At 41.7% G+C, this 12,041-nt stretch overlaps 1 protein-coding gene across 2 annotated transcripts in view; it reads left to right on the top strand.

Annotated features, from left to right (window-relative positions):
- The window catches only part of NPR3 (natriuretic peptide receptor 3), a 54,071-nt gene that overhangs the window by 4,892 nt on the left and 37,138 nt on the right, over window positions 1-12,041 (top strand). For both annotated transcript variants that reach the window (XM_024203054.1, XM_024203053.1), the window contains exons 2-3: window positions 4,580-4,702; window positions 8,302-8,468. In XM_024203054.1, the coding sequence (XP_024058822.1) occupies window positions 4,580-4,702; window positions 8,302-8,468 (290 nt within the window). The remainder of the gene's footprint in view (window positions 1-4,579; window positions 4,703-8,301; window positions 8,469-12,041) is intronic.

Below are 12,041 nucleotides of genomic sequence, written 5' to 3'. Positions count from 1 at the left end.
TTTTTATATATATATATATATATATATATATATATATAATATATATAAAATACACAGCCACATTTTATTTTAACAAAGGGAATGGTGTTCCCTTCCTTCAACTCATTTATCTTCAGTTTCATTCCTGTTTACAAGGGGAATTTCCATAATTTCTCAGAGGATTATACTTGCAATTGATTGTTGCTTAATTTTTCATATTTTTTTTATTAGAATGAGAGTGACAGTCACTGAAATCTTGATATAGATTCAAATTCTACTCATTTTACTCATGCAGATAGTCCCACTCACTTTCATGGCAATGGGGAAGAGATTTACTTCAATGGGGCTTATGCACATGTTTTAAGTTAAGAACCTGCTTATGTGGTCATTCATAAATGTCTGCATTAAAGAGTTAATTAATTTTAGTTTTCAGAATACACTTTTTACAATTATCACAGTAAGGTAACATTTTGAAAATGTAGTTTGGAAACTAGAATTCCAGTTCCTGCAGCCTCCTGCATCGCACATCCATAACAGCATGGAGCACACCCTCCTGTCTTTGCACCCTCCTGGAGGGTGTGGGTGTTTCTGGACTGCCTCTACTGCATGGTGGCCATGTGTATGTAGCTCTCTGCACCTGGCACACCTGGCGAGCTGCACCAGCAGGATTGCCGTGCTGTGTTCAGTGACATCTTGGATCCCATCCATGTGGTAGCGTTATCCCACGTGCCCTGGGTAGGATCAAGCCCTAATACAGAAGTACAATACATTTTAAAAGTTATACCATGGTTATGACCCTGCCAAATTCATGGCCCATTTTGGTCAATTTCACGGTCATGGGATTTAAAAAATCATAAATTTCATTATTTCAGCTATTTAAATCTGAAATTTCAGTGTTGCTATTGTAGGGGTCCTGACTCAAAAAGGAGTTGGGGAGGGGGGTCACAAGGTTATTGTAGAGGGGGATGCGGTACTGCTACCCTTACTTCTGCACTGCTGCTGGCAGCAGTACTGCCTTCAGAGCTGGGCAGCTGGAGAGCAGCGGCTGCAGGCCGGGAGTCCAGCTCTGAATGCAGAGCTGCCACCAGCAGCAGCGCAGAAGTAAGGATGGCATGGTATGATATCGTCACCCTTACTTCTGCTTTGCTGCCTGCAGAGCTGGACTCTCAGTCAGCAGCCGCCATTGTCCGGCTGCCCAGCTCTGAAAGCAGCAGCACAGAAGTAAGGATGGCAATACCATACTATGCCATTCTTACTTTTGCTGGCAGTGGCTCTGCCTTCAAAGCTGGACTCCCAGCCTGCAGCCGCCACTCTCCAGCTGCCCAGCTCTGACGGCAGCAGCACAGAAGTAAGGGTGGCAATACCGCAACCCCCCAAAAATAACCTTGTGACCCCCCCTGCAACTACTTTTTGGGTCAGGACCCCCAACTTGAAAAACACTGGTCTCCCCTATGAAATCGGTAAAGTATAGGGTAAAAGCACACAAAAGACCAGATTTCATGGGGGAGACCAGATTTTATGGTCTGTGATGCGTTTTTCGTGGCCATGAATTTGGTAGGGCCAAATTTGGTAACCATGGTTGAGAAAGGAAGACGGCTTGGCAAATATGAATCTAAGCCTTTGAAAATGGTTCTTCCAAATCTTAATGTCACAAAAAATTACCATGAAAAGTGAGTGTTTATTACAAAGATTGGCCTTTTTATTTTTAATGCTTTTCCAGATCTAGTCAACTGGCTAAAGCTTTCAAATCAGCAATAATTAGTTTAACAAAACTCAGCAATGCTGGCTGAGGTCCAGATCCTACAAACACTTTAGCACATGCTTAATTTAAGAATTTGAGTAATCCCATTAATTTCAGTAAGACTACTTGCGTCCATAGAGTTAAGCACTGTATAAGTGCTTGCAGGATCAAAATACTAATACTGGAATTACTTTGATATGTATATTTTAAACTGAAGAAAGTATAAAGTATTCACCCATGAAAGCTTATGCTCCAATACATCTGTTAGTCTTAAAGGTGCCACAGGACTCTCTGTTGCTTTTTATAAGAATTTAATTATATTTTCTACTAATTTACAAATACAGACCAAATAAACAGTTACATTTTTACTTAATTTACATTTTTAAAAGCTTGCAAAAAATGACACACACACACAACTTATCTTTGGATTTTATGGGTGTATTTCCTGTACACACCAAAAAAATGTAATCTTTGATATATTCCTGCTGTGCTAAAACCACATCCAAATAGTTAACATTTGTCCCCTCACATTCCTTTATCAGCTCTCAAACTACGACCTATCAACACATTTTAAAGCAGAAATTTTTCCACTCTTCATTCCTGTTAGTCAAGGTCATAAACTGGTGCAGGGGGAATAACTTCAATTTCACTTACAGGATGGGGATTTTATAGTAGATGTGAATTATGAAGGCAAAAGTCAAGAGACGATTGGGAGGGCAATTAGAAAGTGTTTTAAAAGAAAAACAGCTCACCTTTCCGATTAGGAACAGTGTGCCAAATTCATTCCTGGTGTAAATCCAGAAAATTTGATCCCATAGGCTGTATTTGCAGATAATGATTCAGTAATTCCTATGCCAAAGTTTATATCAAACATGAGCTCTTTTTCCTCTCTTCCCCACCCCCCATGTAACCGACTCACAATACTCATAAGTTATAGTTTGCTCTGGAAATTATTATACTAATCGACTACAGACATTAAGACAGACCTGTCCCTGGTGGAACTTCTCTGAAGTGTATTGGGTTATGCCAGGGATGAATTTGGATCATTATGCCTATAATGGAATAAACCTAGAAAAGAAGGAAGAAGATGGATTGTGTGAGTAAAGATTTAGCTTGCTTGCAACTTTATTTTATGTGAGCACAAGCACTTGACAAGAAAAACTGAATATGATTTTGATTGAGCTTTATTGTTTGGATGAAAATAGCTGCTTCCATTGTTGTAGCTTTATCATGGCATGGCAGTACTTCTTGAGAATGTTATGTTTCTTTTTAGTCAGCGCACTGCAACTTTTATTTTGCTTTTTTATGATCAAATCTCATGGACCCGGCCATTAAACAAGCATACTTGTATCACACCAGACCGCCTTCTGTGCTTGCTGCATGTGTCATCCTAGGAATGGGAACAGAATGCTCTGCCTGGACACAGACCTGCACATATTTAATAGTTTAGCTAGTTTCACGTGTATTGTGAAGTTATGTAGCAGTTTGTGATATAGACTGTTTACTACGAGAGAAGTACACCTCTTGATGAAGGGGGAGAGGGGAACAGGTGATGTCGCCTTCCATGCCTTGTATGCTGGGGAATTGACCTATGTGCTAGCATCATTAAGCTAGTACAGAGGGAAAAACAGGGATTAGATCCATGCTTACACAGATCAAGTGGCTAGGAAAAAAAAAGGCAGCATGATGGAACAGCAACTATGTTCCTATAGGCTGGAATAGCAGCTGCAACCTATTAGTGGCAGGTTGGGAAGTAGATTCTATCCCTGCAGTTTCCACTTAGCTCCCTGCACAAAGTCTCTTTACTCAAGTTATTGAGTGGGAAGGGGTGAATTTCACCACATGCACAAAACGGACTATTAACATGCCCTGGGAGTTTTTGACCAGACTTCTCTCTTAAGCTTATTGAGCCATCCAGTATCTTGTCCTTCTGCACATCACTGGCACCAATTCTGACATATGGTAACAACAGTAGATTTCCACTGTAACCCACTCCTCTCCAGCATACAGTACAAACCAGAATGCCAAGTGCCCAGCTGCATCTCCGTAGAATTTTGAAGTAATGTAAATGTTGCCTGGATATTACCTCTTGGATGACAGCATAGCTCTGATCTTCTAATCTGCTAGCATGGATGGAGTACCGCTGAATAATAGCGGATCACATTTTAGGATCCGAACTTTTATCTGTCTTTTGGATCATTGATAAATGAGACCTTGAGTCTTTTAACACTGTAACTGTTTTCAAGGTATTCAGAATTTCATTTTGAATGATAATTTTATCATTTTATGTCTTAATCTTGGAATAATTTCATATTCACTTGCAATAACAAGGTCTGAACTGGGAGTCAGGAGACCTGGGTTCTTTTTCTGGCTCTGCCACTTACCTGTGGGTGACCTTGGGCAAGTTACTTCTCCAGCTGTGCCTCAATTTCCCAATCCATAAAATGGAGATAATATACTCCTTTGTATAGTGCTTTAAGATCTATTGATGAACAGTGCTATATAAGAGTTAGGTGGTGTTGTAATAAAAATTAAATGCACAATTAAACCAACAAACCTCACCACATTACATGAATCAAGAATAAGATTGTATTTGGGCATAATTCTTTGCCCATTGAAGTCAATAGGATTTTTGGCATTGACTTCAGTGGGTAAAGGATTGGCCTTTGGTATTTGTATCCCCGTCTCATGTAGGCTCCTTTGGAAATCTCAGATTTAATTGTTAGCCCTGTTCCCATGATTTTTAAAATGTTGGGAGGACAGTTCAGGTCACTGTCTCTGGCAGTGGACAAGCTTCATAATCTGTTCCCAGAGGTTTCAAGAACAGCTTCTTATCTGTTTTCCATTTTCTTCCACCAGTTGTAATAATGTGTGCCAGCGGTGACACAATAAGGAACATCATGCTAGCTGCTCATCGACAAGGAATGACCAATGGGGACTACGCTTTCTTCAATATTGAACTCTTCAACAGCTCGTCATATGGTAATGTTATTCCCCACCCCTGCAGTATGTTGCAAAACTTTCTGTAAACATGATAACATTTTTAGATTTGTTAGTCTTAAAATATACCACTATTAGTCTTAAAATACACCACTATCTCTCCCTGGCCCTGAGGTTACCCGCCACTTGAATTATGATATTAGCAAGAAGGAAACCAGAAATTCTGGATTTAACTACTTCTGGACTGATCTGTGTGAAGAAGCTGTGTGACTAAATGAGAGTTCTAATACAGAAATTCCCTTACATTGTGGGAAAACTGCTTCCAACAAAGACCTTTGTTATACCAGCCAGTTCTCACTACCTTCTATTCTATTGTGTGTGTTCTAATTCACAGTAGGTTGCTCCAAATCCCAGTCTTGTGATTGCAAGTCTTGGGCCTGGAATAGCCCAACCCCTGTTGTGGGCTAGACTGCCCATGACTGACTGGGAGGTAGGCAGCAGTGACACAGTGAATCCCAGCACAGAGAGTCATTGTTAAGGTAGTGAGGGGTTGCCTAGATCACCAGCCAGAAAATCTTGACGCCCTGGGGTGAAATCCTAGTCCCACGGAAGTCAGTGGGAGTTTTTGCAGATTTGTACACCTACCAGTGGCTAGAAACCCTTGATCTAATATGTGCTCCAGTTTTTGATGGCACATAATTCCTGCAGAGACACGCTGCTATATTTAGCCTTGTAGTATCACCTGGTGCACAGAAGCACAGTCATGTTCACCCCAGTATAATATAGTCACATACATGTGATGTGCTTATATTTTTTAATTGGTTCAGATTTCTGTGCCCCACACATCCATATACTAAAAGGTATCCTTGGGAGTTAAGGTAAATATTTCACAAAGGACTCAGCACCACAACCCCAGAGTTAAGGGAGCACTGTCTATCTGACTTCTTGGCAACTGACCAGTTTAAATAGCATTTCCTGAATATTTTTTGTAAATAATTCCTAGGGGAAAAAACATTAGAAGGATCTTCTGCTCTTCTTTTTTAAGAAGAGGCAAACTAACTCTGAAGAGAAATCTACGAAACTGACAAATTGTTGTCCAATGCATAAGGTAAACAAACTGAACACAGAATGTCCATATCTCCTCTTACAGTTCTAATAAACTTTGTGTTATTGGAAGTCTAAAAAGGTACAGAACCATTAGACAGAAATATGATTTACAAGTAGCTATTGTTCCTATAAGATCACACAATCACACTTCTTTTTTGTTGTCCTTAAAGTTTTTTTTATTTTAATTTGTAAAAAGGCACATTAATTGTTGAGGCTGCAACAGTTGCGCTGCTTCATCAGAGTCATTTTAAGTGCTGCTCCCAGACTCCATGCCCAAAGCAATCTTTGAAAGAATTTGAAAGCGTGTACAATTACTTTAGCAGCTCTATTACGTAAAGGTAGCTTCTCTGTTTCCATTTACAACAGCTTTTCAAGTGAACATGTTTAGGTCAGACTGAGGTACAGAAGCTTGTTCACATTTAGGCCCAATATTACCTGAAACCCAGCTGTCTCTGGGAAAGCCAAGATCCCCAATCCCACATATATGCCACATTTTGGAACTATGCTGCTTAGAGCATGGCTTAATAATGTTTTGTGGCTGTCAGCTGTTGTCATGCACTTTTCAGAGATCTTCTGTGTGGACCTCATGGTAGAACAAAGCTTTTGTGCTTGATTAGGTTACAATCTAGAATTGTGATAGCAGGCTGTAACAGTAGCTGAGAACCTCATGAGGAGATGAGACAAAATTGATTGAAAAAGAGAAGATAGATGGTCAATAAAAATTAAAGAATTAAAAAAGGGTCATTTATGAATTTTGCTAAGATCATAATCCACAAGGGCTATAGAGATGCAGCACCTTCACAGCTTTGGTAAACAGAGTCCCAAGCACAGAGGCCTTTCTCTGGGAAAGGAGAGAGAATGGAAGGGAGCTACCATTTGACATGGATCTCACTGAGGGCTAGACTGTGGCTTTGCCACAGGTCCTGTGTATGGAGTGGGCAAGCAGCTACAGTATCCCGGGAGCAGCACACTGAAAGAAATGTGCTTCTCACAGGCCCTGTTCCTTCATTGGTTCCCTCATGCTCGGTCAGGAGGAGGTGAGTAACTTGCAATTGGCCTGTACTTCCAGCAAATTATGACATCTCCCCAGAAGCTCGGCTGCCATCTCAACACACTGGGGAACAGAGGAGGTGAAACGCAGGCTTCTCCCACTTTTCACCCACCTGCATGCCTGGATCCAGGGTCCGTGTAACCCACTCATGGCCATAAGATCTTTATCCCTCATCCATCCCTGTGCAAGCACATAGTCCCAAGTCAAGGCGGATAGAATGTTTGATACCTGGCTGCTGCCATCTCCGGCATTCACTCTATCTCATCCATCTCCATTCCCTTCCTTTGGTCTCAGCTGACCTGCTTTCTGCCTGTCTATAAATCAACAAATTCCTTTAACCAGGCTGAATGACCACATCCTCCCTCATCTCAAGGTCCTGCGTGTCTCCGGATTCCAAACCTCAACAGCTACTTGTGTTCTGCAGTTTTAGTCTTTGTACTTTTAGCCACAACTGGTTTTTAGTTCCAAAAATAAAAATGACTGTCTGGTTTTTTAATTATTTTTAAGCATTTAAAAGCAAGTTGTTTAAGGACATTGTTATTCCCCCGAGGCCTCATTATTGATCAGTTCCATAGAACAGCCTTAGCACCTGATTCAAGGCAATAGGAGTCTTTCCACTGACCTAGTGGGCTTTGAATCAGGTCCTTTGGCCTCAGCCAACGCACAGGAAGTACTCAGGACATGACAGGATCAGGGCCAGGAAGGCAAAGGCATTTAAACAAATAGGCTGCAATTGAATTTAAAAATCTCTGATTACTGTATTAGTTTCCCGAGTCCAGTCTCCCACCTGCTGTGTCATTGGGCAAATGCAAGTACAGTGTGTGCAATGGCACATTTGTAGTTGGGTGTTTTTTCTGCTAAGAGAAACTGGGCCTATCGTGCAGCTAGTGTGCACATAGCATTCCCATTGATTTCAGTGGGAGAGCTGGGTGACAAGTGGCTACAAGATCAGGCCCTGTGTGATATCATTCCAGGTAATTACTTTACTCTTCTTACTCTACTTAGACTTGACTTTGCTCGAAGTTTAAAAGGGAGTCAGTGGCACATTGACTGGGAACTGAATCCAGTTTTGTCTCCCTCTCACCTGTTCTAGCCCCTAGACAGCCTGCTTCTCTGTATTGGAGGATGTTATTTGCTCATATCTAGACTTGACTTCAGATGTTAAAAATAATCAAGCAAATATGGGAAGAAAACCTTATTGCTGACCATTCTGCTAGGCTGGGCTTCTGACTAAGGATCATAATCTGTATAATTATTTCAAGGGCATTACGCCAGTCCCCCTTGCTCTCTTGTTCCCCTAGTTTCAAGAGGCATGTTGAATTCTCTTACATTAGCCTCACAGCACGTATTGCGCAAACGTGACAATATCTTGTACATTGCTGTCTACCCCAAGCAACGTATAGGGGATATTTAAGCAGAAAGGGAGAGCGAGCCCTTTATGCAAACTAGCCTGGAATTGTAAACATTTTTATTTCTCCCTTAGGAAATGGCTCGTGGAAGAGAGGAGACAAACACGACCTTGAAGCAAAGCAAGCCTACTCATCCCTCCAAACAGTCACTCTACTGAGGACAGTGAAACCTGAGTTTGAGAGGTTTTCCATGGAAGTGAAAAGTTCTGTTCAGAAACAAGGTCTGAATGAGGATGATTACGTAAGTACTTGATTATGAGCCTAGAGCTTTTAGCATCCTCAAAAACAGGCTCCTGATTAAATCAAAGGTGACAGTGTCCTATTCTGAATCCGTCAATAACACCTGGGTTCAGTTGTGAAACTCACTGTTACTTTGTGAACTCTCTCTGGTAAGATGTTTTTCTCCCTGGCTAAAGGAAATTGCTCTTTATGTTTGTCCACAGTCATCAGGGAGTACACAGTGGGAGTGGCAGGAGAAACAAGGGCTCCACACCTCTCTAGCACTTCCATTGTTCATCACACTCCTTTTACTGGTAAAATATTTTTTTTTGTTCTTGATTTCTGTATTCTGTCTCACTCCAGCTCTCCCTCGTGCTTTTTCATTCTAGGGAAATGGGGTCTCAGCAGGTTGTGCGCTCCTGTTGTATCTGGTAAATTGAACTTTTCTTATCCTTAAGGGGAGTTGCGCCCTACTTCCCAGCTTACCATGCTAAAATTGTCTGTGTGGTTTTAACCATCCAAATACCCACTGGAGGTATTCCACAAATCCTGTCAAGTATTTTAAACCTGGAAGTACCACAGTGCTCCAAAGAGGGAAGTAAAATACTATATTTCTTGTTACCATTCATCTCTAGAGGAAGATGCTTCTGGGAATAAGTATAGCGTATCAGAAACACTGAAAGGATAGTGCTCTAAGATCATTCCTAGATGTCTTCTTTGAGATGAAGATAGGAGGAGCGCGCACACACACACTCTCACTCTCACTCGCCTGCATGCTGGTGCAGGTACTTCGCTCCCTGTGAAGGGGGAACTTTCCATGGCCACTAAAAAAACCCTGATGTGGCTAGAAGAGAATGTGACCACATGAGAGCTGAAGCTCATACGGCTCCAGGGGAACATGGTGAGGATGTCAATCCATTGCAGCGACAGTGCCGTGCACGAACTTTCCCACCATTGCTACTACTGGAACTAAAATTACCACATTTACACAGGAGACCAGTGAAATTGGTAAAGTCAGGAAAAGCTACTTGTTTGATACATTCATACACTATTTTGTTTTTATATTGTTTAAAGGATTGGCATTAATTGACTTCTATAAAGGAAAGCAGAAACCATAAATATATATTGCTTGAAACTGAGATTATGAGCAGAAACATAAGGTCTAAAACAAAAGCTATGCTACTGTGCATGCTGAGTTAACAAACAGGAGGTCTTTCCTGCAAGGTATTGTACAATATCAGTTGTTTTCAGAAAATCTGCACTCAACCAACCATCAAATAGCTCTCTTTGAAAATCTATCACCTATTTGTGGTTTTAGGTACTGGGGAGGGTTATTTGGAATGAAAAGCCTTTTTGATATAGTTACCCAGGAGCGTTTACAGTCACAGTTTGGGTCATAATTCCAGTCACCGGAAAGCATGCAAATCCAGATTGAATCCTGGAAAGCCTGGTTCACACCTTACTGCTACAGTGAAACAGAAAGCATGACTGAGTTCAAATAGTGCTCCAACGAAGGACACAGGAGGCCCATTCAGATTTGCACATCTTTTTGCAGATGAAGTTATAAGACAGCACAACTCCCATAGGACATGGGGATAATGATGCCTTCCAAGGAACTTAGAGATCTGTTAAGGAGAGCGACAAACCCTGATTCCTACCAACTGGAACTGAAGACTTGCCCTGGTAGCCCCACCAGTCAAGAGCAGCCAGGCTAATGTTCAGAAAGCAAGAGCAGCCAAATGGCTAGGAGAGCCACTGAAGCCAGGAGCACGAATGTTATCTATCCAGCTCACAGGCTGAGGTGGGTGAATTAGGGAGGACAGTTTGGAGTAAGAAGGAGAGGCACTCTGTGGTTCTGTAGGACATGGAGCCCGCTTCAAAGATATGTTTGGAGGGCCATGCATGTATCAATTCAGCGTTGTGTTAAACACCTGGCTAGAATTACACTGCCAACAAAATATGAGTCCCATTATAATGCGCAGAATTAGCACAATGCGGGTGAGAGATCAGCAAGCTCCCTCATGCTGGCAAACAGAAGTTTTTTGTTGGCTAATTTATTCTCCAAATAGGAGATTCCCTGCAAATACATCCATGTTGCCAACTGTTATTTGTTCACTTTTATCAGACCTTAGCTGCTTGAGCAGTCAGATCTCAGTGTTGATAACATTCAGTGGTTGCACCAGTACAGAGTCAGGTGACCCCAAAGCTCTCTTGTATTTTGCTCAGAGCAGGGGCTCAGAGCTACAGGGAAAAGGGGGTTGGCTTCAAACACATGTTCAATGTGTACCGAAATTGTACTATTACTTACCGTGCTATACAGATCTACTCAAAAACCTTCCCACATCAGTTTATCCTCATGATTTTTTTAAAGAATAAACAATTTTAAAGGGACGCTACCAGGTTAAATAGCATTGTGTCACTAATACCTGAGAGCATTCAAAAATGAACAGATTTTAGTAATCTAATTTACTACCATTTGTGATACCATTTATTTTTTACAGTCACTCAGCGTGGGCAATGAAAACAGACTAGTCAAGTTTCCCCTATCTGATTCTCATGCACCAGCACACTACAGCAATGACGGGGTTGCAGACACCGCAGTCAGACAGACACTGCAATCAGTTGCAGACACTGTTACAATCCAAACAATTTTTTTAAAATGTAAATTAAGAAAAGTAACATTTCGTAAAATTGTGAAAGAAGAAAAAGCAAAACAAAAACTAAGGACCTGACTAAGGGCCTCATCACCCAGCCCTCTTCCTACCTGCATGGAAGGGAAAGGGGATGCCAGCTTCACTGTATGCTGGCCCTTGCTACTCCAAGAGAGTTTCCCTCTGTGGAGGCTTCCCAGCATTCAGGCTCTGTGGACTTGGAGGAGGTGGGGATGTCTTCACTCTACTGGATTTTTCTACACATGAAACCTACTGGGGAAGGTGGGCATGTTACTGCAGGTGGAATATTGCCTACAGTAGATTACAGGGGTGATCAATGGGTGTTGAGTGCAATCCTCAGCTTCTTCTGCATGTGGCAAACCATGTGTCCCAGTGTAAATATCCAGGGAAACTCTGAATTGTAAAACAGAGTTTCCACTTCTCTGTGCTGGGTTTTCCAGCATATGGGAGAATGAAGCTCTAAATGGGTGGCTTAATTTATCTGACAGTGACTCTGACAAAAAAAGAGATTCGTTAATACAGCATCTTGTCCTGAACTCTTGCCATTGTAAACTCCAAGGGCATTATTACACTACACAGAAAGAGCATAATAAAAATGGAGAAAACATAACAGCCAATAGAAAGGATAGAAAAACGGGGCGGGGGGCAAAGCACGTAGCAGTTCTCAGATTGGTGGACATGTTTGTGGCCGGTCGAGAGCTAGCAGCTCACATGGCACTATCCCTCCTTGTTTCCAGCTGGTACATTGCACAGAAAGAAGCTAAAAATACACAAAACCTTCCTGATGTTGCTTTTCCATGTAAGTAGTTGCTGTCATTGCTAAGTAGCATCCCTATAATCAAGAATGGTCCGTGCCAACCTTACTGTGCGGAGGTGTCCAGGAGACAATCTCGCTGTTAGGATGAAGTCCAAAAGGTTTGGGA

This window comes from Terrapene carolina, unplaced genomic scaffold, assembly GCF_002925995.2.
Source record: "Terrapene carolina triunguis isolate 2854851 unplaced genomic scaffold, T_m_triunguis-2.0 Scaffold69, whole genome shotgun sequence".
Lineage (NCBI taxonomy): Eukaryota > Metazoa > Chordata > Testudines > Emydidae > Terrapene > Terrapene triunguis.
This window is presented reverse-complemented; position numbering and strand designations above follow the sequence as displayed.